Consider the following 23,158-nt stretch of genomic DNA (forward strand, 5'->3'; position numbering starts at 1 on the left):
TCACTAAGTCAGACATTCTCCTGATCTTCTAAAAATCTCCCCATATGCCAGCCACACAGTTACCCCCATGGGGGGGGGCAACTCTGTTTTAATAATTTACACAGTCTTATTATCAAGTTCAATCTTGACAGCTCCCCTAGGTGGGCATAAGAAACAAAAAAAGACTCCCCCCCCCACAGCCCAGGGAAGAACCCCACAGATACTTTTTTAATGCTAAAGCAACATAAAGTCATTGCAGTCATAAAATACTTTTTTTTTTCTTTCCTTTTCTTTTTTGAGTCAAAGTCTCACTCTGTCACACAGACTGGAGTACAGTGGCACAAACATAGCTCACTGTAGCCTTGACCTCCTGGACTCAGGCAATCCTCCCACCTCAGCCTCCCAAGCAGCTGGGACTACAGGCATGCACCGCCACCCCTAATTTTTTTCAAGATGAGGTCTTGCTATGCTGCCCAGGCTGGTCTTAAACGCCTGGAGTCAAGCAATCCTCCTACCTGGGTCTCCCAAAGTGCTGCGATTACAGGTGTGAGCCTCTGTGCTTGGTTGAAATATTTTTAAAAGTTTAAAAATGGCATTTTCTAGCCCCAAATCCATAACTGTCACAGCTTAATAAAAAGTTCATGTGCCAGAATCCCAACCAAGAAAAAAAAAAATTAGAGCACAAAGAAGGGGAAGGAAGTGAGACCTGTTCCCAGCTGTACCTCGAATTTCCCAGGAAAGGCAGCATCGTGGTCAACAGAGACAGGGCACTTGTTAGAAATGGACAATGGTGCTGCCTCAGGACAACAGAAAGGCCACACCTGAGGAGGCCGGAACCCTTACAGAGTCACCACGCACTGGCCGCAGAGGGAAGCACAGGCCTTTCTGGCTCAAGAGCCCCAGAAGGGGTTCAGTTACACTCCAGCAGGAGGGGTTCAGCTATACTCCCAGGCTCCAGACCCACCCTCCCTGTACTGCCTTTTCAATCCAGACACTGGCTTTGCAGTCGTTCATGTCACCAACTCTCATCTTGTCATTACTACACCTCAGCTTATTGACTCACTGTCCCATCCTCATTCTAGACCCTCAGCTCCGATGGGTTGGGAATTCACCAGTCTGCCTGCCTTACAGTGGTTAACCCCCACCTCTCTGACAACCATCTGCCCCAGCACCTTCTGCGCTGGAACTCTTATGAGTGCACTGACACTTCTTGGGGGGACGGGAGGGGGAAGGGAGGGAGGGAGGAAGGAATTTTGAGTAGGAGTCTCACTCTGTTACCCAGGCTGGAGTGCAGTGGCATTCTCAAGGCCACTGCAGTCTCAATCTGCTGGGCTCAGGTGATCCTTCCACCTCAGCCTTCCAAGTAGATGGAACCACAGGCATGTGCCACCACGCCCAGCTAATTTTTTATTTATTTTAGAGACAAGGTCTTGCCATGTGGCTCAGGCTGGTCTCAAACTAATTATTTAAAGTTAATCTGACAATTTCTTAAAACCAAGAGAACAGTCATATAATTGACAGTATATTTAATATTCTTATACAAGACAATTCTCAGTCAGGCGTGGTGGCTTGCATCTGTGATCCCAAGCACTTGCATCTGTGGTAGAATCTGGGAGGACTACTTGAGGCTAAGAGTTCAAGACTAGCTTAGACAACAAGCAAGACTCCATCTCTACAAAAGAATTTTTTTAAGTAAGTAGCTGGGCATGTTGATGTGTGCCTGTAGTTCTAGCTACTCGGGAGGTTGAGGCAGAGGATTACTTGAGCCTAGGAGTTCAAGGCTGCAATGAGCTATGAATGCACCACTGTACTCCAGCCTGGGTGACAGACCCTGTCTCAAAATAAATAAATAAATAAATAAAACTGTTTAGGCCAGGAACAACAGCTCATGTCTGTAATCCCAGCACTTTGAGAGTCTGAGGCAGGCAGACTGCTTGAGGCCAGGAGTTTGAGACCATCTGGGCAACATAGCAAACTCTCATCTCTACAAAAAAAATTTTTTTAAATTAGCTGGGTGTGGTGGCATGCCAGTAATCCCAGTTACTCAGGATGCTGAAGTGAAAGGATTGCCTGAGACTGGAAGGGCAAGACTGCCATGAGCCATGATCACTGTGACCATACCATTACACTCCAGCCTGGGTGATAGAGTGAGATCCCAACTTTAAAAAAAAGATAGTTTTTTCCTTTAAAAATTAGATAAATGAGCTGGGCTCGGTGGCTCAGCCTGTAATCCCGCGCCTTGGGAGGCTGAGGTGAGTGGACTGCCTGAGCCTGCGGGTTCGAGACCCGCCTGGGCAACTTGGAGAGACCTCATCTCTACAGTAAATAAAAAAAACTAGCTGGGCATGGTAGCGCACGCCTGTAATTCTGGCTACTCGGAAGGCTGAGGAGGAAGGATTGCCGGAGCCCAGCAGGTCGAGCTGTGGTGGCCGGGAGAGGCACTGCACTCCAGTCTGGGTGACAGGGTGAGACTCCAACTCAAAAAAAAAAATTATGCAGCCATAAAAAAGAACAAAATCATGAACTTCACTGCAACCTGGATGGAACTAGAGTTTATAATACTGAGTGATCTCTCACAGAAACAAAGATCTGATATCACATGTTCTCACTCATAAGTGGACCTTGAACATCTATCGTAATACTATAAGAAAAGAATTGACAGTAGCGGGAAACTAAGGGGGGAGCAGGGAGGGAAAGGGAGGTGGGATTAACGGTAGTCAATATCTGTCTGGGGACCAGGGGACACCCCTTATCAACAAGGGTGCCTGAACGATGCATATTTGTATACCTAACCCTTAACTGTACCCCGCAATTTTAAAAGAAAAAAGATGTTTAAAAAAACTTAAATAAACAAAAGACAACTCTGTACTTACAGGCCTCCTGGTTGAAGCACCTTGAACGGTATGATAAAATTCCGGCTGGACTCGGCTATTCTTCTTGATTCTCCGTTTCCTCACTGAAGTATCCTGCTCGCTCTGATGGTGAACTTCCACTATGGGCTTCACTTCTTCCAGACGAGCAGCTGCAGCCGCTGCAACTCGTCGTCTGATATGCCGAGGGCTGGCTCTGAATCCCTATAGCGAAAAACACAACCGAACAAACCCGGATTTGTATTGAGTTTGTCTGGAAGTTCTGCAGTGCTGGTTATACAAAGAGTCTCAGTGAGATTATTGACACCCCAAAGCGATCATGCAGGAGGAAAAACTACATGCAAGCGAGGCTTCCCCACACATGTTCTGTGAAACACCCCAGTCTTCAGGGCCTGGAGTCACTACATTAAGAAACATCAGTAATCCAGTAAAGCCAGTCCAAAACAAGAAAGAAGGTAGGTGGGCACACTGCTTGACCCAAGTACCAGCAGACTGTGTGTGGAGAAGAGCCTTTCCACTTGGACATGATGCGGGGCGTGGGGTAGGATGGAGTGTCATTCCAGGGGAAAGAGCCACTTGAGATTCCTGAGAGCAGAGTCTTTTTAAAGGAAGGAAATCAGGCCTGCAAAGCATCATTATGAAACACAAAGTGAAGATCCCAAACTGAAAATGGAGACAATGTGGTGGAACCTGGGGTAGGGGCTTGGGGTCCAGATGGGCCTGTGTCCAGATGCTATCTTGTTAATTACAGCTACGACATCTATTAGACATTTCTGAGTCCAGCTGTTCTAATCTATAAAATGTTGAACATTCCTCTCACAGGGCTTTTACGTATTAAGTAAGATAATATATGGAAAATTCCAAGCATGGTGTCTGTCACATAAGAGGTACTCAAGAAAAGTGTCATCTTCCTCCTCTCTTGGAGGAAGGTGAGTATAAGGGCAACCCGTTATACCATGGAAATAATTCAGCTAAGTCATGTTATGCATCTGGGGACATGCAAACAAATTTGGGAAACAGCACAGACTTACATAGAACAGTCTCTGTCCTTGTGGCTTATAATTTACTAGACAGCAAAAGAATAACTCAGAGTTCATGGGCACACAGGAAAGTGTAATTGAGGGTGAAAGTGGGCAGGACAAGACTCTGCACTAGTCGAGCTCAGGAAGGAAATCAATGAATGAAGCTGAGAGCCAACACTTAGCTTAGCTGAGTGGGTGTCACTTGAAGAATGAACAGAATTTATATTCCAGGAGGCAAGAGAAATAACATAAGAAATGAATGAATAAGTAAAATGATAGCTGGATGGGCGGAATATTTACATACCAGTAAGAAACACTACTTGATGGTGAGCCAGGATGAGAGAACACTCTAAGCGTGGTGAGGAAATTAGTAAGGGATAAGTGATAAATGCTCCATGGAAGACTTCTTTGAGTCTGTGAGTCTTCTGAATTTTAAAGATGTATTAACAAGCTTAAAGGCTGCAATAAAGGCATAAAGAATGGGGAGTAAGAATTCAGGGGGAAAAGCAGCAAAAGAAAATTCTGTGGGATATGGAAAGATAAATGTGCACGGGGGGATTCTCACTGAGGGAACTGGGAGATGGGCTAGAGTCTGATTATGGAGAAAGATATGAAGAAGGAGAGGGGAAAACAAAGTAGGAGGTGACCCACAGAGTCAAAAATAGCACTGAGGTCAAGAGAAATCAGTAAGGAAAAAATGCAAACAGGTCTGGCAAAACTGAGGTCATGGTTTGGGCTCTTCTCATCCCCAAACACATTAGTCTGTGCCCACCCCACCCCTGTGTGCAAGTTCAACTGGTCCTCTCCAACTCAAAATAGACCCAGAAGATCTCCAGCACACCCACATGCCCCAGGAGGCACCACGGCAGCTGCCAGAGAAGAGGATTAAGGAGAAGAGGGGCTATGTCAGGTGCTAAAGCATTTTCTAAAGCAGAGTTTGGACCACACATGTCAGGACCAACAACCATACTGGCTGCTTTAAAAACATGCAGGTTCCTGGATACCTCCCACCACACACCCACACACCCACACCCACACCCACAAACACACACATTCTCTCCTCTCTCTCTCTCTCTCTCTCTCTCTCTCTTCCTTCTCAACTAGACTCCCTGGGGATGAGGCCAAGAATCTCATTTTTTAACAAGCAACTGTAGAAATTGTTCTGCACTCTGATGATTTAAGAACCTCAAGGAGCCAGCGCTTAGTCTGACCACTAGGTGGCATTACCTCCCATAGCCCCTGCATGCTTTCCGGTTCAGAAATGTGCGTACTGGTAGAAGGAATAAAAAATTTTACAATATGCTAGCTTCTGTAATGGTGGAGTAAGTTGAATACATTTATTTGGTAAGAATGAGGATTCTTTCTACTAGGAGTAATAAGCAACCAAATCTTGCTTAACTGGCATTATTACCAATAGCTCTTGGGGGTCTACAAATTCCAGAAATACTTAGCAGGGGAAAACTGCATAAAACTCTTTAGAGTGACGAAAGAAGAGATTAAAACATGTTGGTAGCCAGGCTCGGTGGCTCAGCCTGTAATCCCACGCGTTGGGAGGCTGAGGTGAGTGGATTGCCTGAGCCCGCGGGTTCGAGACCCACCTGGGCAACTTAGTGAGACCTCATCTCTACAATAATTCAAAAAATTAGCCGGACGTGGTAGCACACGCCTGTAGTTCCAGCTACTTGGAAGGCTGAGGCGGAAGGATCGCCAGAGCCCAGCAGGTCGAGGCTGCAGTGGCCGGGAGCGGGCGACAGAATGAGATGCCAACTCAAAAAAAAAAAAAAAAAAAAACATGTTGGTATGGCCATTCAGGAGCTCTAACTTAGTGACTCCACACTCCTGGATCCACCCAAGAAATTCTACTAAGAGTGCCCAGGAAGATAGTCAACGCAGAATTATTTATGATACTAAACATTTCAAGCAATCTAAGTCAGTCTTTCCTAAAACTTCGCCATTGGCATACCATGTTCACATTTTTCTCAGACCTGAGCACCATCATGCAGGCCTCGGTGATTTCTGTTATATCCAAATACACGTGTGCTATATGTAAATAACTTTTTATAAATACTAGAGTCGACTATACAGACTCTGCAACCAGACTATCTGGTCTCAAATACTGCTGGTCATTTCTTACTCATGTGAACTTACATAGTTACTTAACCATTTCTTCACCTGTAAAATGAAGATTAAAAATAGTACTTGCTTTACAGGGTTGTTAAAAGAATGAATGAATTAATGTATGTAAAATTCTCAGAGGAGTACTTGGCATGTAGCAGTATATAAGCACTTGCTAAGATTACTATGTATAGTACTCATGTGAATAAGATGTATTCCTCAACACAATAGTGTATAATTAATCAGACGTAAAAAGAAAAATGAGTCACATGGCTGTTATGCCTCATGGACAGACACTTACTTGTGAGGTACTGACCATTAGGAAACAGTTATTTACTCCAGAGAACCCCAGGCATTTACTCTCCAGTGAGTCAAACTCACGGGCTCAAATACCGGCTCTCACACTTTCTAGTTGTGCAATCTTGGCAAAATTACTTCTCTGTGCCTCAGTTTTTTCACCTGTCAAATGCATATGATACCCCTCTTGTAGAGTTATCATGGTTTTAAAACAAGCAAATCCACATTAAGCACTTAGAACAGGACACAGCATATGAAAGGCAGTTAATAACTTATCATTATTACTATTACCTCACTTCCGGGATCTTGCAGAAGCAATTTACACATTAGCAGTTCAGAGTCATAATTACAAACACTACAAAGAACATGGAATCATCAATGGGCAGTCACTTTTATTTCCTTAAATCACTGCAAAGAATTCTAGCTCCTTGGTGTATGACACTACTTGTCTTAAGCACTATACAAAATAATCAGGCTTGATAGGAAATTTTATTTTAAAACAGTAGATGGTGCTATAATTCTTAAAGGTGTGAATAGGAGTTTCTGGTGTCAGCATATGAAGCCCACTTCTTTCTCTGTTCATTCCAGCTTGCCTAGATACCATGCCTTTAACCATCAGTGATAAACACTCAGAAGTTTCTCAGTAGTGGCCATCCCAATTCATCAGCATCATTGGAGTAACGATCTCTCAAGATGAGTAAAGAGTGTGTGAGTGTGTAAGTGTGTGAGTGTATGAGTGTAAGAGTGTGTGTGTGTGTGTGTGTGTGTGTGTGTGTGTGTGTGTAAAGCTTACTGTGAGATCACTCTCCGAAATGTTTAAGTGCACAATACAGCGTTGTTACTTATGGGCACAGTGTTGTACAGCCGATTCTAGAGCTTACTCATCTTGCATAACTGAAATGCTATCCCTGCTGAACAGCAATTCCCCATCTCTCCCTTTCTCCAAGCCCCAGAAACTACCATTCCACTCTTTGATTCTATGAATTTCACTCATATAAGTAAATCATACAGCATTTGTCTTTCTGTGACCGGGTTGTTTCACTTAACATAATATCACCAAGGTTCATCCATGTTGTTGCAGATGGCAGGGTTTCCTTCTTTTTTAAGGCTGTTATATTCCTTTATGTGTATATACTACATTTTCCTTATCCATTTATCTGTCAATGTACATTTAGGTTGTTTCCATATTTTAGCTATTGTGAAAAATTGCTGCAATGAACACAGGAAAGAATATATCTTTTCAAGATCCTGATTTCAATTCTTTTGTATATATTCCCAGAAGAGGGACTGCTGTTTCCTATGGTAGTGCTCTTTTTAATTTTTTAAGGAACCGCCATACTGTTTTCCATAGTGGTTGTACCATTTTACATTCCCACCAAAAGGGCACAAGGGTTCCAATTTCTCTATATCCATATTCTCATTCACACCTATCTTTTGGTTTTTGATAATGGTCATAGTGACAGATGTGAGGTGTTACCTCACTGTGGCTTGGATTTGCACTTCCCTGATGATCAGTGACATCTTGACACATAGTTGAGTCAAAGTACCCCACTGCCCACTCTAGGTCTTGTTTCTTCATAACCCGTAAAATCTCATGGGTTAGACCATGGCCAATGCTCAATGAATTCAAGTCTCTCTGCTTGGACTTTGACTATAAATGGAGGTATGTAAAGACTGAAAAACAAAAAAGTAGAAATTCATCAGTTCTGGAGGCTATACCACAGGTCTTCTGAAACTGCCTAATTTTGTCTATTTTAACCAGACATTCAGTCTTGACTGTGAGTTCTACCATCTATTTGTAATAGATTCGCTTTTGGTTTAAGTCAGACAGGGGCAGATTCTGTTGCCTGCAAACAAAAATCTCCAAGGCATATGCATTCTGTTATGCTTTCAGATGGCTAGCTATTTTCCTCGGAGGTTGAATACTCAGACTTAACCTGGTTCTTTGGCTAGGTAAACTGGCATAAAGAGGGAGGAAATATTAAGAGCAATAATTTGCTAAGTGCCATGTAGGTACTAAGCCTACTCAAAAACAAGCAAACTGGGAATTTCCAGGGTGAAGTAATCTACCTAAGGGCTTTTGCGATTAGAAAAGCCCAAATTAGGCCAAGTGTAATAGCTCATATCTGTAACTCCAGCACTTTGGGAGGTAAAGGCGGGAAGACTGCTTGAGCCCAAGAGTTCGAGACTATTCTGGGCAACATGACAAGACCTCACAGCTACAAAATAAAAAATAATAAAAATTAGCCAGGCACGGTGGTGTGCACCTGCAGTCCCAGCTACTCAGCAGGCTGAGGCAGAAGGATCACCTGAGCTCAGGAGGTACAGGCTGTAGTGAGCCATAATGGTGCCACTGCACTCCAGCCTGGGCAACAGAGTGAGACTTTGACTCAAAAGAAAAGAAAGCCCAGATTAGAACCCAGTTTTCTCTAACTCCAACTTGTACCCTTTACCACTCTGATCGTATGTAGAGAGACTATAAGGCAGTCATGCATTCAAATCGAAGCTTCTACACATATTCACAGGACTGGGGAGTGCTCAGGAATATATGCTAGCTGACTAACACGAGAAAAGGTCTCTAAACAATTTAAATGAGGTAGAAATAGAAAAAAATAACATTTTCAGGTAAGTATTATTGTTATGTAAGGTCAAACTACCGTCACGTTAACCGGTGAATCATCTGAAAAGAGAAAAATAACATACTGACTCACTAAGCATTTATACAGAATTAAACTCATATTTTTACTATCCTCAAAAAAATGAGGTGTTTAGCTATATGGGATATAAGTTTGCCATACACAAATACTTTGAAGTTGTTTATAAGGCATATAATACACCATAAGAACTCAAGGATTCCCCTCATTCCAGGCTAGAAATGAGGTGGATAGCAGAAGTTCTTGGATCCATGGATAAAATTTGAGGAAGATGAGGAGGGCAGTCAGTGGATTTGGATGGGAAAAAATTATATCTTTATTTTCATGAATCTCTCATTGAAATTTAGCTGCCGGACCCGGTGGCTGTAATCCCAGCACTTTGGGAGGCCAAGGTGAGGGGATTGCCTGAGCCCACGGGTTTGAGACCACTAGCCTGGGCAACTTGGCAAAACCTCATCTCTAAAATAAATCAAAAAATTAGCTGGGCATGGTAGCGTACACCTGTAGTACCGGCTACTTGGAAGGCTGAAGCAGAAGGATCGCCTGAGCCCAGCAGGTCGATGATTGGGTGGCCATGAGTGTGCCACTGCACTAACTAGTCTGGGTGATAGAGTAAGACTACAACTCAAAAAAAAAAAAAAAAAAGAAATTTAGCACGTGATTCAATTTTGAATGCACTCCACAAACCTGGAGTTAGAGTCTCACTCTGTCACCCGGATTCAGTGGCTCAACCAAGGTGAGTGGATTGCCTAAGCCCACGGGTTCGAGACCAGCCCGGGCAACTTGGCGAGACCTACAATAAATCAAAAATTAGCCAGGTACGGGAGCATATACCTGTAGTTCCAGCTACTTGGAAGGCTGAGGTGAAAGGATCACCAGATTCCAGCAGGTTGATGCTGGGGTAGCATTGAGCATGCCACTGCACTCTAGCCTAGTGACAGAGTGAGACTCCAACTCAAAAAATAAAATAAAATAAGACAAAATAAAAATTTCTGAGCATAAGTCCATGGGCTTTACTAGACTGCCAAATGAATTTATAGCATAAAATATGTCCGGAACAGGGAAAATCTTGAAAATTTCCACAAAGAGTTTATGACAGAAACTGCTAGGTGCTCACCAAATTTCATGTTTTCTTCTTCTTTGTCACAAGCTAGACTACGTTTTCCACCTCCCTTGCAGGGGGTAAAGCCATGTAACTGGGTTCTAGTCAATGAAATACAGACATAAGTAACGTGCACCATTTCTGAACCAGCATCTAAACACATTCCACAGCATCTAAACACATTCCACAATCTCTTCTGTTGGCTAGCATGATCTTCAGAACAACCTTGAAAGTCACATGTGAAAGATGGCAATGCTTCCATCAGCCTGAGTCTCTGAATAACTATAAGAAGGAGGTTATTCTGCCAACCTGTTCACCCACTTGTACCTTAAAATGAGCAACAAATATCTCTCTTTTTTTTTTTTTGAGCCAATGAGTGTACATTTGCTATAGGAGTTTGTATTGCCCTAACTCAGTGGTTCTCAAACTTTATCAAGTGTCAGAACCACCTGGAAGGGCCGGGTACTGTGGCTAATGCCTGTAATTCCAGCACTTTGGGAGGCTGAAGCAGGAGAACTGCTTGAGCCCAGGAGTTCAAGATCAGCCTAAGCAATATACTAAGACCTCGTCTCTAAAAAAAATTTTAAAATTAGCCAGGCATGGTGGCACAAGCTTGTGGTCCCAGCTACTTGGGAGGCTGAGGTGGAAGGATCACGTGAGCCCAGGAGGTCAAGGGTGTGGTGAGCTGTGATTATGCCACTGCACACATGTGCATGCACATACATACACATATACACAAAAGAACCAACTGGAAGGTTCATTACAGCTCAATTAAGAGTTTTTCTGATTCAGTAAGTCTGGGATGGGACTGAGAATCCACATACCTAAAAAGATCTCCAGGGATGCTGATGGTCCCATCATGTGACTACAGTCTGAGAAACTTTTAAGTTCTGCCCCTGACTGTGTGGTTAGTAATTTTGGTCATAACACTGCATCCCACTGTGCTAAGTCCAGGGACAGGGACCCTCCAGATTAGAGCAACCCAGACCTTTGTGGTTTTGATAACCCAATGTTAAAAGATTGGCCCTAAAAGCCACTCTGTCAGCTGGAGAAATAAAATAACATATCTACAGCTACCTTTCTGTTTTCAAAGAGAATATACTTCCTGGCAAATAAGGGATATTGAAGCAAAATATTATCTTCCCAAGTTTTTTCTAATAATTAATCATTCTTTGGTATAGATCATTGGTTCCATGGCAGCAAAAAGCCTGTTTTGAAAAAGTCTAAAGAATTATACACTTTACAGGTTATTAAATAGTATTTCTTTTATACTGACTAATACTATATCAAATGGTTATTCGTTCCTGCTGATCAGATATGCTGACTTGCAATCAGAAAGCTTTGATGTCTTTTAAACTGTGAGTGATTTACAACTTAAATGCAGGTTTGTAAATGGAAATCTTTTTTTTTTTGAGTTGGAATCTATCTCACTCTGTCACCCAGACTGGAGTGCTGCGGCCGCTCCCGGCCACCACAGCCTCGGCCACCATAGCATCGACCTGCTGGGCTCTGGTGATCCTTCCACCTCAGCCTTCCAAGTAGCTGGAACTACAGGCGTGCGCTACCACACCCGGCTAATTTTTTATTTATTTTAGAGATGAGGTCTTGCCAAGTTGCCCAAGCAGGTCTCAAACCCGCGGGCTCAGGCAATCCACTCACCTCAGCCTCCCAAAGTGTAGGATTACAGGCTGAGCCACTGAACCCAGCTATAAATGGAAATCTTTTACAATTTCTTAGTGATCTCAATCCTTCCCCCTTGGATAGAATACCCCACCCACACCCCTGCTGCCTGAGGGAACATGTTTTGCATCATGGAATCCCACTCCTCCAGTTAGGGTTGCTGGATCTTAACACTGGGGTTGTGTCAATCAGAGATCCTCCTTTAAGAGTCTGAGAAACACCAAGGGCCTGGGCCACTTAGCACAGAGGAAGGAGGGAAGGAAGGGAGAGACAGAGGGAGGCATCACCCAGGAATCTTATTAAAATGCAGATTCCAGCATAGAAGGTCTGGGAGGGGGCAGAGATTCCACATTGCTAACAGCTCCTGGGGCATTCCAAGGCTGCTGATCTAAAGAGCAAACTGAGTAATGAGGATGTAGAAGGACTGACAGAAACTCTGTGGCCCTAGTGCAGGCTGAAGGTATCAATCTGTAAAGTACACAAGTGAAGAGAGCAAAAGGAGAAGCAGCAGCCAATGGAGTACAGCACAGTCATCTCTATGGCATCTGACTACTGCAAGGACTGAGGTCTTGGATCCACTACCAACTTCCAGCCTTATCCCGTAAAGCCAGACTCTAGGTTTCCATTAAATTACACATACAACATGCCATAGAATATAGTATGTCACGGATTCTGCACCGAAATAAGCCTAAGACACAAAACACACCTTGCATGGGTGAGGGTGGAGAAAAGAATGAAAGGAAACTATGAGGCTGAAACTACTTGAGACATAGCCTCTTCTCCTTTAAAGAGCTTAAAGTGCTTTTTAATTGTCAGTGTTAGATTAGCCCAAGCAGGGATCATAGGGTACATTCAAAAAACAACGACATTCTCCCTTTTGATTGACCTTTGAAATCCACACAATGAGGGGTTAGTTTTCTCTCAACCCTACATAAAATTGTGTGTAGAACCTATAATTTTTCTGGTCATTCTCAGATAATTAAAAAGTCTTCCAACCACTTTTAGTCATAAAGAAAGGTACCATTCCCATGAGATCACACCACTCCTGATTCCACTTAGACAAGGTTTAAAGTAACTCCAGGTTCTTTCTCCCAAGAGATCTATATGAAATACTCATGAACCCTTTGTTCAGCAAATTCTGGGAGAACAAGCTGTTCCCAATGCAGCCACTTCTGCTCACTCCACCATGAGAACGGCCATGGTCTCTGGGTCCTTTGGAATGATCACACATGATCTGGCACCAGCCTTGATACACAGACTCTTGGCACACAAGTCAAGTTTTCCCAGGGTCTCCTTAAAATCACTCTTGCTAGGCTCAGGAAGGCTTGCTAGGCTCAGAACACTACTAAGAAATTTTCCAGTCTCTAACCCTGACCTGTCCAGTCATATGAGCTCCCAGCCATATGAGGCTATTTTCATTTAAACTTTAATTAATTAAAATTAAGCTTAAAACGCCATCCTTCCACTAGCAACATTCTAAGTTCACAATACCACATGTAGCTAGGGGTAAAGCTATTGAATGATACAGATAAAACATTTCCATTCTCGCAGAAAAGTTCTACTGAACAGCACTTCTCTAATCTCTCATAGCTGAACACTTAGCCTTTATCCATATACCGAAAATTGGTGATGGTAGACTATAACTATCAGTCTAGGCTAACTGCTGCAGCAAGCAATGCCAAAATCTCAGGAGCTTAACACAATACAAGTTTATGCTGTGCTCATGGCCCCATCATACATAATACATCAGCAAGTGGGAGAAGTGCTCCACACAGTCATTGAGGGCACCAGGCACCTTTTACTGTGGTTCTTTAGGTGTTCAATGTCCCCTCTATTATGCTGGTTTATGGGGGGAAAAAGTGAGGACTATGTGTGGATGGCTTCAATAGGTCAAGCCTGTAAATGGCACACGTCCCTTCTTACATTCCATTAACTCAAACTCAGTTACAGCCATCACCTAACTGCAAGAGAAGCTAAAAAATGAGTTAGGGTGTGTACCCAGAAGCTGAGAACACAGATATTAATAAACAACTTGCAGACTCTACCACAGAGCTGATGGCAAAACCAGTTTTATAGCCATCTCCTTTCCAAGTGCTACATAGGAGTCTACTCCTCTCTAGCAATATGAGCCTTTCTGACTCCAACCCTTGAGGCCTCAAACAAAACTAAAACAAAAAGAGCTCCATTTATATATCTTATTGAGGCAGGCATAATTAGCATAGCACGTGGCATGGATGTAGTTAGGCAGGTCTAATTTAGATAACTGAAGAACAGGGTGGTTAAGTGTTCAAGTGCCTTTCTTATTGGTGCATGACCTTCACCTGACCAGTCAGGCATATCAGACATGACCACCTTGGAGGATGAAATGTGGTACAACCAATACAGTAAATCACACCAAAAAATAAGTGCAAAGTCATGATCTTCTAAGCAAAGTTCATACCTAGTTAGGCAGCAACTTTCCATTACATAGACGGTCTTTGTGACCTTGTGACACAAGCTTAAAGATTGGGAGACAATAATCAAAACTTGTGATCAAACACCTGCAGCCCTCTGCCCTCAGCTTATAGAACAGTTTGCTTAATTATCGTTGAGGACTTATATAAAGCTTCTTGGTAAAGGCAAGCATGTGTCTTTCTCTCTAAGACACCTGCATTCTCTCTTAATCATGATTTCCATTCTGCAATCAACTCTACTGTATTTTGATTCTCTCTGTGACTCGCTCTTGAATTCTTTCCCATGGCAAAGTCAACATCCCATGGAGCAAGTACACCCCATGCACCCTGACATCATTATTACATAGCCAAACATAATTTGAGCCCCATGTATCTAACACTTTTCCAGCACCACTCAGCTCTTAACTACATCCAACTCTAATCCTTTGAAGTTCTACAAGCAATAATAATTTCCAGTTATCAAGTGTTTCCTATGTGTCAAACACTGTGTATACATTTCTCACTATTTCCTGTAATACTCCTAGGAGGCAAACACTATGTTAATGCCCATTTTATAGATAAGGAAATGGACACTCAGAAATTTACCTAATAAGCAGGCCATCTGACCTGTGCTCTCCATCAAAGGTTAGCAAACTCTGACTCAGACCAAATCTGACCCACCATCTGTTTTTGCAAAGTTTCACTGGAACAAAGCCATGTCCTTTCATTTATATATTTCTATGGCTACTTCTGTAATAAAGAAGCAGAGTTGAGTAGTTGTAACAGAGATCAGAAACCCTGCAAAATCAAAAATACTATCTGGCCCTTTACAGAAAAAAGTCACCAACCCCTGCTCTATCATCTCCTGTAGGGTCTTGAGCACTCTGCTAACCATAGACTATAAAGTAATTTTGACTTGGTGTTTTGGTCTGCTAATCTATACTCTCCACCAACAACCTAGTCTGTGAAATATAAGGTCAGTCTAATTTCTCTCTGGCAACCATGTCTACTCCATCTGTTTGTAGTTTCTGGGCAGATTAAACAGCATCTGTTACGTGTTTTGTCAAACACATAGATGATACTACCAAAGGACGTACTTGTATTATTTTTCAAATCTGATGATTTTTTAAAAATATTTGGACTGTAACTACCAAGCAAAAGTTTGCATGAATTTTCTCAACTCTACTTCTTTCAGTACAATAGTTTTCCATCCTTCAACCCACCTCCCACTTTGGTTTTGGGGGATAAAGTCATCAGCCACCGAGTGACAGTGAATGTTTATGGGCAGTGGCTATTCCTGAGTAGGGCAGGGCTGATTCTACTGAAATTGGCCTACACCCTGTTTTTTCTTAGACTGAATTCATCAACTCCATGTTTTGCTGTTGTTGTTGATGTTGTTCTTTTGTTTTGTTTTTTACCATAATGAACAATAAAAATAAAATAAATACAACTGGCCTCAGAGCATGAAACCAACATTGCACTCATATTAAAATCAAGTTAAAAGTAGGATAGAATTGGATGCTATGGGTGTCTGACACCACTCAGATGCCCCCTTCCTGAGTCAGACACTCATTTCCCTGGCTGCTGAGAGGGTGGCAGCCTGGCTTTCAGCTGGATACTGTCTGGTAAATTACCATCCGGCTGCATGCCTCAGGATCACACCATTGCCAGGCCAGTGCTGGTCAATGGCAAAGGGTAAGTGCTTCCTTCAATTAGGGATGACCCTGAAATTTCCCTAGGATTGTGGAGCCTCTTACACATTCATCACAACTCAACCTCCTCCTGGCCCCATCCTGCTTCCCTCACTATCTCAGGGTGTTGTTTCTGAGGGCACTCCCCAATACATCTCCCAAATCGTCCATTTCCCTGGGATGCTGACCTCAAACAAACACAGAGTCTGATTTCCTAAACAAATGCTATCAGTAACACTTATGAGCCATAGTTAACATCCAACAACACAAAAGATTCCGCAACAAAGAGCATCTAAAAAAAATCCATCAAAACAAACCAAAAAAATGAGAATAACAGTAAACACTGGATGGTCTGATACACATCAAAAACAGGAAGCACAGGACACAGAAGCGGCTGCCAGGGAGAAATGGAAGCTCTGCTCAAAGCCAAGGAGGGTGAGCTAGAAAGGCTGCTCCAGAAACAGGAGCAGCAGTCAGTGCAATCTGCTCAGCTCGCCTCACAACGGGGCCCGCAGCCCCAGGCACAGACAAGCATGCGCAGCAACGGGCTCTATAAATAGCTGTGCAACCAGCAAATCAGAACCCAGCCTTCATAATTATAGACCAAGGGAGCTTATGGATGATTCTTTAAATGTGAGCACAATCTGTCTGCATGCAGCCCTCTGCCGAGGTACCAGCTCACAGACGTGGTCACTAGTGACCATGTTCACATATAAAAAGAGTCCTGGTTTAAAAACATGTATATCAAAGACAATGTCCTTTTCAAGATGAAAAACTAGGACACGTAAAGTGAGGAAACACTCTTTTCAAGGGATGTCGACAACTTCCCAGCTGTAAAATCTGAGACGCCAAATAGCACCCAAACAGCAAGATTTCTAAAGTGGTAGATAGTCACATTATAGAAACGCTACAAAGACCAGGTACAAGAAAGTAGCATAGAAGGGGGTGATGAGGAAAAAAGGGCCAGAGAAAAAGTACAGGAAGGCAGGTCAACCAGGGTAGGGGAGGTATGCAAGGTATGCAGCCTGCTGTGTGTGGAGGAGAAAATATGGGGTGGGAGTGAAGATGGGAAGGAAAGATAGAAAACAAGAACGGAAATACAACATGTGCTAATCTGCAACAAGTTACAGCAAAGTTCTAACAAGAGGTCGCTGGGTCTTTTTCGAGGGCAACCTTAAGTGCCCTCCAATAGCCACTACAAAATCTAAGTCTTTAAAATACAAAAGTCAATTTATCAGACAGAGCATCAGAAACAACTCAAGACACAGGGAAGGACAAAGGATTAAGAGGAAGAGGAAGAATAAAGACCTAAATGTATATGCAAATGAAACTGCTAATACTCTACACAAGGGAAAAATGGCTGGTTAAACTAAGCTTACACCTACAGTTATGTCAATAGCATCTCCCAACAAGCCATTCTCGAGTAATAGCTTCATCTTCGTCTTCAGGTCCAACTTAATAACAGGCTGAGGAGGGAGGATAGTTTGAGGCCAGGAGTTCAAGAACAGCCTGGGCAACATAGTGAGACCCCCATCTCTACAAAAAAAATTAAAAATCTATCAGGTATGGTGGTGTGTGCCAGCAGTCCCAGCTACTCAGGAGGCTGAGAAGGGAGGATGGTTTGAGTCCAAGAGTTCGAGGCTACAGTGAGAGCTATGACTGGGCTACTGTACTCTAGCCTGGGTGACAGAGTGAGATCCTCTATTTAAAAAAAAAATCCTAATAAGGTACTGCTTCTATGAGAATTTCCTTAATTAATGCCAACCCCCATCAAGCAAGCTCAGCCACAAGGTGGATGGGGCCTCATTAGTTCAGGTGGTAGACAGGCCATGAGGAAAAGTAGCAAGACAGGTCTTCTAAGTATATACAGGCAAGAGCTCACGGGTCAGCACGGCTGTGAAAGAATGCAGGCATCAGATACTCAAAACCAGGTAGATGGGGGCATTAGGACATCAGGTGATTAAGTGAAGTAAAGCAGGACCTGGGCAGCCATAAGAGGGGGAGACCCCAAGACCCCTGAGTGTCTTCCCATGGCAAGCTCCATCCCTAGGGCTCCTGAACCTCCCCCAGGATCCAGCAACTAACAAGTATCAGTCCTTCAGCGGGCATCTGTTCTGACTCGTCTGTACCCATTTTCTACTGACTGTTAAATATTTTCAGCACAGCCCCCGCTAACGTATGAACTTAACAAAAGCTACTAGGGCTTTTGAACTGTAGTTCAGGTCAGAATTTCAATTCCCAAAGGTGAGCTACATGATCAAAGCAGGAAAGTAGCCTTTCCTGAGCCTCCAGCCAGGAGTCTGAGGATAGGAGCTTGCCAGGGGACAGATGCCTGCCAAACTCACCACTGAGCCAAAGGCACACTGCTTGCGAAAGAAGACAAAAAAAACGAGAGCAGAGGCTCCTAGCACACTTTCTGGGCTCAAGCAATCCTTCTGTCTCAGCCTCCCGAGTAACTGGGACTACAGGCACGCCTGGCCAATTTTTTTGTTTTTTTTGTTGAGACGAGGTCTCGCTATGTTGCCCAGGCTTGTCTTTAATTCCTGGGCTCAAGCAATCCTTCCATCTCGACCTCTCAAAGCACTGGGATTACAGGTGTGAGCCACTGCACCCTGATCTGATCAGTACCCAAAAACAGCAGTAGCCCCACTATGGATGCACACAGCAGGGCAGGGGGGTGGGGTACCACTCCTGCCTACTGCCGGGGGCTGAACCTTTGCCCTCGCAGAGACTGGATGTATCTCTGGTCTGTGTTCAAGTCTTAAATGCTCTTCTGGCAGCACATTCCTTCTCAGCATCTGCTTCTGATGAAGACACATTGATCAGCAAGAAGACGGACAAAACTCTTTTAATGACCTAAAATCTTCTGATAATTTATAGACCAAATAAAGAGAGAGAAAAAGGAGCAGGGAGAGCCACAGGACCAGGTTCCAAACAGATGCTTCATCAAAGGTTTGTGAAAAATGCTGGTGGCGAGTCCACCATGTTGAGGCATTTTTTACTGCTCATTCCTGTCCTTTGACGTTGCATCACATGGACATTCGCATAAATTAGACGTTAGAAGTCACCTTGTACTGACTCCTTTTCCGAGATGATATTATTGAATTTCGATGAGTAGCTAAAAGCTTTGAAGAGATTTTGTTACTTTCTCTTGGCAGTTATTTGGGCAACAGCTATGAACTTTTTAACCTGGATCATATGATTCCTGTTGACTTTCTCTAGTAGATTAAGTGGAATTTATTTCAATGTGGCGTTTTTATAATATTTGTCACAATTTGACTTATATCATGGATTTAGGAGCAGAGACAGGCTTCTTTTTTGTCTTTGTGTCTATCCTGCATTGCTCCTACTTGTGTTTGGCACAAAGTCGATTCTCGATATGCATAGGGGTTTTTTTGTTTTTTATTTTACTTTGTTTCATTATTTTATTTATTTATTTATTTTTGAGTTGGAGTCTCTATCGCCAAGACTGGACTGCAGTGGCACAATCACAGCTCACCACAGTCTCAACTTTCTGGGCTCAGGCAATCCTTCTGTCTCAGCCTCCCGAGTAGCCAGAACTACAGTCACGTCTGGCTATTTGTTTTGTTTTTTTGGAGAGACAAGGTCTTACTATGTTGCCCAGGCTTGTCTTGAATTCCTGGGCTCAAGCAATCCTCCCTAATCCTCCCACCTCAGTCTCTCAAAGCACTGGGATTATAGGTATAAGCCACTGCACTCAGTTATGCTTGGGTTTTGACTTTTCATTTTTAAAGACCGATATATATGTCTGAAATTTTCAGAAAACACAGATTAGAAACTTAACTTACAACACTTTTTTTGAACCACATAAGTGTGCATGTCCTTGTGTGGTACCCTCAAACACATCCCTCCAGAGTAATCAGTGTGAAGTTAGTGTGCATCATCTTAATTTTTCCTGTACTAAAAACATTAAGATATATATATATATATATAAATAATCTAACAAAAATGGGATCTTGTTATATATATGATTTATACTTGGTTCTTTTTATTTAACAGACAGCATTCCAGATGTGCATTCTTTTTAACAACTGAATAACTTTCTAGGATATGCAAGTACTATACTTTAGTTAACTTTCTCCTACTAATTGAAATTGGGACATTTCCTTTTTTACTATTATAAACTACAATAAACAAGTTAAATATATCTTCAACTAAGTCTTCTTTACTGAGAAGTGGAACTGTCAGGATATAGGAAAAAAGTTTGAGAGATACTACATGTACCAAATCTGTCTCTAAAAATGTACCAAATTACATTTCTAGCATTATTATGAAAGTGTCTTTTAATCCTATTATCCCCTTATCTCCATCAATACTGGATAGTATGTCTTTATCTCTGCCCAGACAGATGGGCAAAAGGTAGTCTTAATTTGCATTTATTTACCAGTAAAGTCAGAAATCTTTTCACAATTTTAAAAGTCATTTGTTTTCTTCTCTAAATTGTCTGTTCACATCCTTTGCTCATTTTTATACAATTTATATGTATGTCTTATTGATTTGGGAGAAGTTTTTTATATTATATGAATAAGATTATTTGCTATACATGCAGTAAGTATTTTTGCCTAGGTTGCAATCTGTCTTTTCATTCTGTTGTACAGAAGTTTAGAATTCTTTTATTCAAAACTGCCAACCTTTTCCTTTATGATTTCTGAATTTCTGTTTTTCCTAGAGAGTTTCTCCCAACTGCAAGAATATAAAACATTCTCCTATATCTTCTGCTTTTCATTTTTAAGTCCTTTAAATGTACAATTATTATTCATCTGGAATTAATTACATGCACATTTTAAATTAAATTACATTTTTAATGCAATTTAATTAATTACATGTACATTTTACACGTACAATTTTTGACTATAATGTGAGAGAGACAACTAATTTTATTTACTCCCAGGTGGGTAACATAATCCACTGAACTACCTATTCCTTCTCCAATGAGTTTTTTTCCTTCATTTTTTATTTTTTAAAATGTGTTAACATTTTCTTAAAGAAAATTTCAAAATACAAAAAAAAAAAAAAAAAGATAAACTATAAAGAACACTAAGTACCCATCACCCAGCTACAATAACTTCCGATCCATCTCTGTTGTTTTAAAATGGCCACCTTTATCTTTTACAAAGCTCATATATATATAAGGATACACATCTGAACTCTCTGCTCTGCTCCACCTTAATCAATGTGGTTATTTTTATAATGAATGTATAAACACAGAAACATATTTTATAGACACAATAGAATAGACTCTTTACACTGCACTGTAATAAGATAAAAAGTGTAGTTAAGACACGGGGGCTGGCCACTGTAACAAAGAGATCCAAAAATATGATGACTCAGATAAGATAGGAATTCATTCTTCTTGGAATAGTTCAGTTTGTAGGTGATTGAGCCCTGAGGTCCTCCAAGAAACCAGGATCCTACTCTACCTCTCTTCTGCCTTCCCCTTCAGTATTCTTGTCCACATGGTTGAATCTGGCTTACCACCAACCACAAGTTCTTTCCAGGCATGAGAAGAAAGAAAGGGACTGTGCATCTATCACTTCCAATTAGATCCTATCAGCCAGAACCCAGCCACGTAGGCACGTGAAACTGCATGAAAGGTTGAGAATGTAGTCTCTTGCTGACTTGCCAAGTGCCCAGCTACAACCAGAGTATTTCTCTTAGAAAAAGAAGGAGAAATGCATTCTGAGGGCAAGTTCACTGTCTCTACTACAGTGAGCAAATGCTAAAATTTCTGGTATTACAGAGTTTCACTGGTTATCTATAAAAGGTACTCAAAGGAGTTGCCAAATTTGAAAGTGGTTTATGTAGCTTTACTTCATAGAAAACCAAAAGTTCCAAAATTGTTTTCAGTGACAGCAAGATGCCATCAGCTGCAGACATTTTCACACAAATAAATCAAACAAATAAAGGTGATGCTTGAACAATGAGTGAGAAAGTAACTGCTCTTTTAGACTTGTGGAACAGAAGAACATTTTGAAAATAGGTATTTGACTATGTTTCTACTAATATATTATTTTTGTTCCCCTCAATAAATAGGAGTTTGTTATCTAGAAAAGCTCTACTTTTTGCAGATTTTAAAATCTGAAAACAGAATTCTCTAATATATCCATTATATCACTGGAGCCCAGAGTTTGAGGCTGCAGTGAGCTATGATCATTTCACTGCACTGTTGCCAGGGGACAAAGAAAAAAAAGAGAAAAAAAAAAACTCTGTGCTTTCTCATGTACTGATTCAATTAACACTACCATTTATCAGGGGCATATACCTTTGTTTAAAAAGGGTTATGAGTAGCCAGGCTTGGTAGCTCAGGCTGTAATCCCAGGACTCTGGGAGGTGCAGGTGAGTGGACTGCCTGAGCCCACGGGTTTGAGACCAGCCCAGGAAACTTGGCGAGACCTCATCTCTATAATACATCAAAAAATGAGCTGGGCATGGTAGCTCACACCTGTAGTTCTGGCTACTTGGAAGGCTGAGATGGAAGGATCGCCAGAGTCCAACAGGTCAATGCTGGGGTGGCCGTGAGTATGCCACTGTACTCCAGCCTGGGTGACAGAGTGAGACTCCAACTCCAAAGAAAGGGGGGGGGGGGGCTATAAGGACAACCCCTTCAGGAGCTTTCCTGTCTTCTAAATGAATTCCTACTAAATAAATAAATAAAATTTAAAAGGGCTATGCATGTATAGTCAAGCTCAATCTAACCTTACAACAGATAACTCTTAAATTACTCAAATTATCCCAAGAAATAGAAATGATAAACAATGTCTCCATTCTTTTTGGATGCTAGCACAATCTAAAAACAAAACTTAATAAATTAAAGAGAAAAAACAACTGTAGATCAATCTAACATATAAATTTTAAAATCCTAAATAATATCTCACCAAAACTACAGCAGTGAGTTGAAATAATATTCCAAAACTAAGCAAAATTTATTCTAAGAATTCAAAGCTGATTATAGGGAAGTTATTACCATAATTCATTATAGTTGTAAATTAAAGGATAAATAATTATCCTCAATAGGTACATCAAAAATTCCATTAATGGTTTGAAATTCAGGAGCAATTATTAATAAATTGAATTCAGGAGCAATTACTGATTTAAAAACTGAGTAAAATAAGAATAGAAGGAAACTTCCTAAATATTAAAAAGACTACCCATAAGGAAATACTTATTTTGGAATCCCTGATTTTTTTTTTCTACCTTCTTAGATGGAAACAGTGACCAGGAAGTATTTATTTGGGAATACTTTATTTTTCTCTAGATTAGATGAAGACAGTGGGTACTGGTAAACCAGTTCTCTG

The 23,158-nt window shown here is 41.7% G+C and overlaps 1 protein-coding gene across 1 annotated transcript in view; it reads right to left on the reverse strand.

The window, feature by feature from the left end:
• DST (dystonin) overlaps positions 1 to 23,158 on the reverse strand; it is a 111,141-nt gene that overhangs the window by 52,702 nt on the left and 35,281 nt on the right. The window contains exon 3 of the mRNA XM_021717589.1: positions 2,853 to 3,053. Coding sequence (XP_021573264.1) covers positions 2,853 to 3,053 — 201 coding nt within the window. The remainder of the gene's footprint in view (positions 1 to 2,852; positions 3,054 to 23,158) is intronic.

This window comes from Carlito syrichta, unplaced genomic scaffold (assembly GCF_000164805.1).
Source record: "Carlito syrichta isolate Samal-C Ts95f unplaced genomic scaffold, Tarsius_syrichta-2.0.1 Scaffold309876, whole genome shotgun sequence".
NCBI classification, from domain to species: Eukaryota; Metazoa; Chordata; class Mammalia; order Primates; family Tarsiidae; genus Carlito; species Carlito syrichta.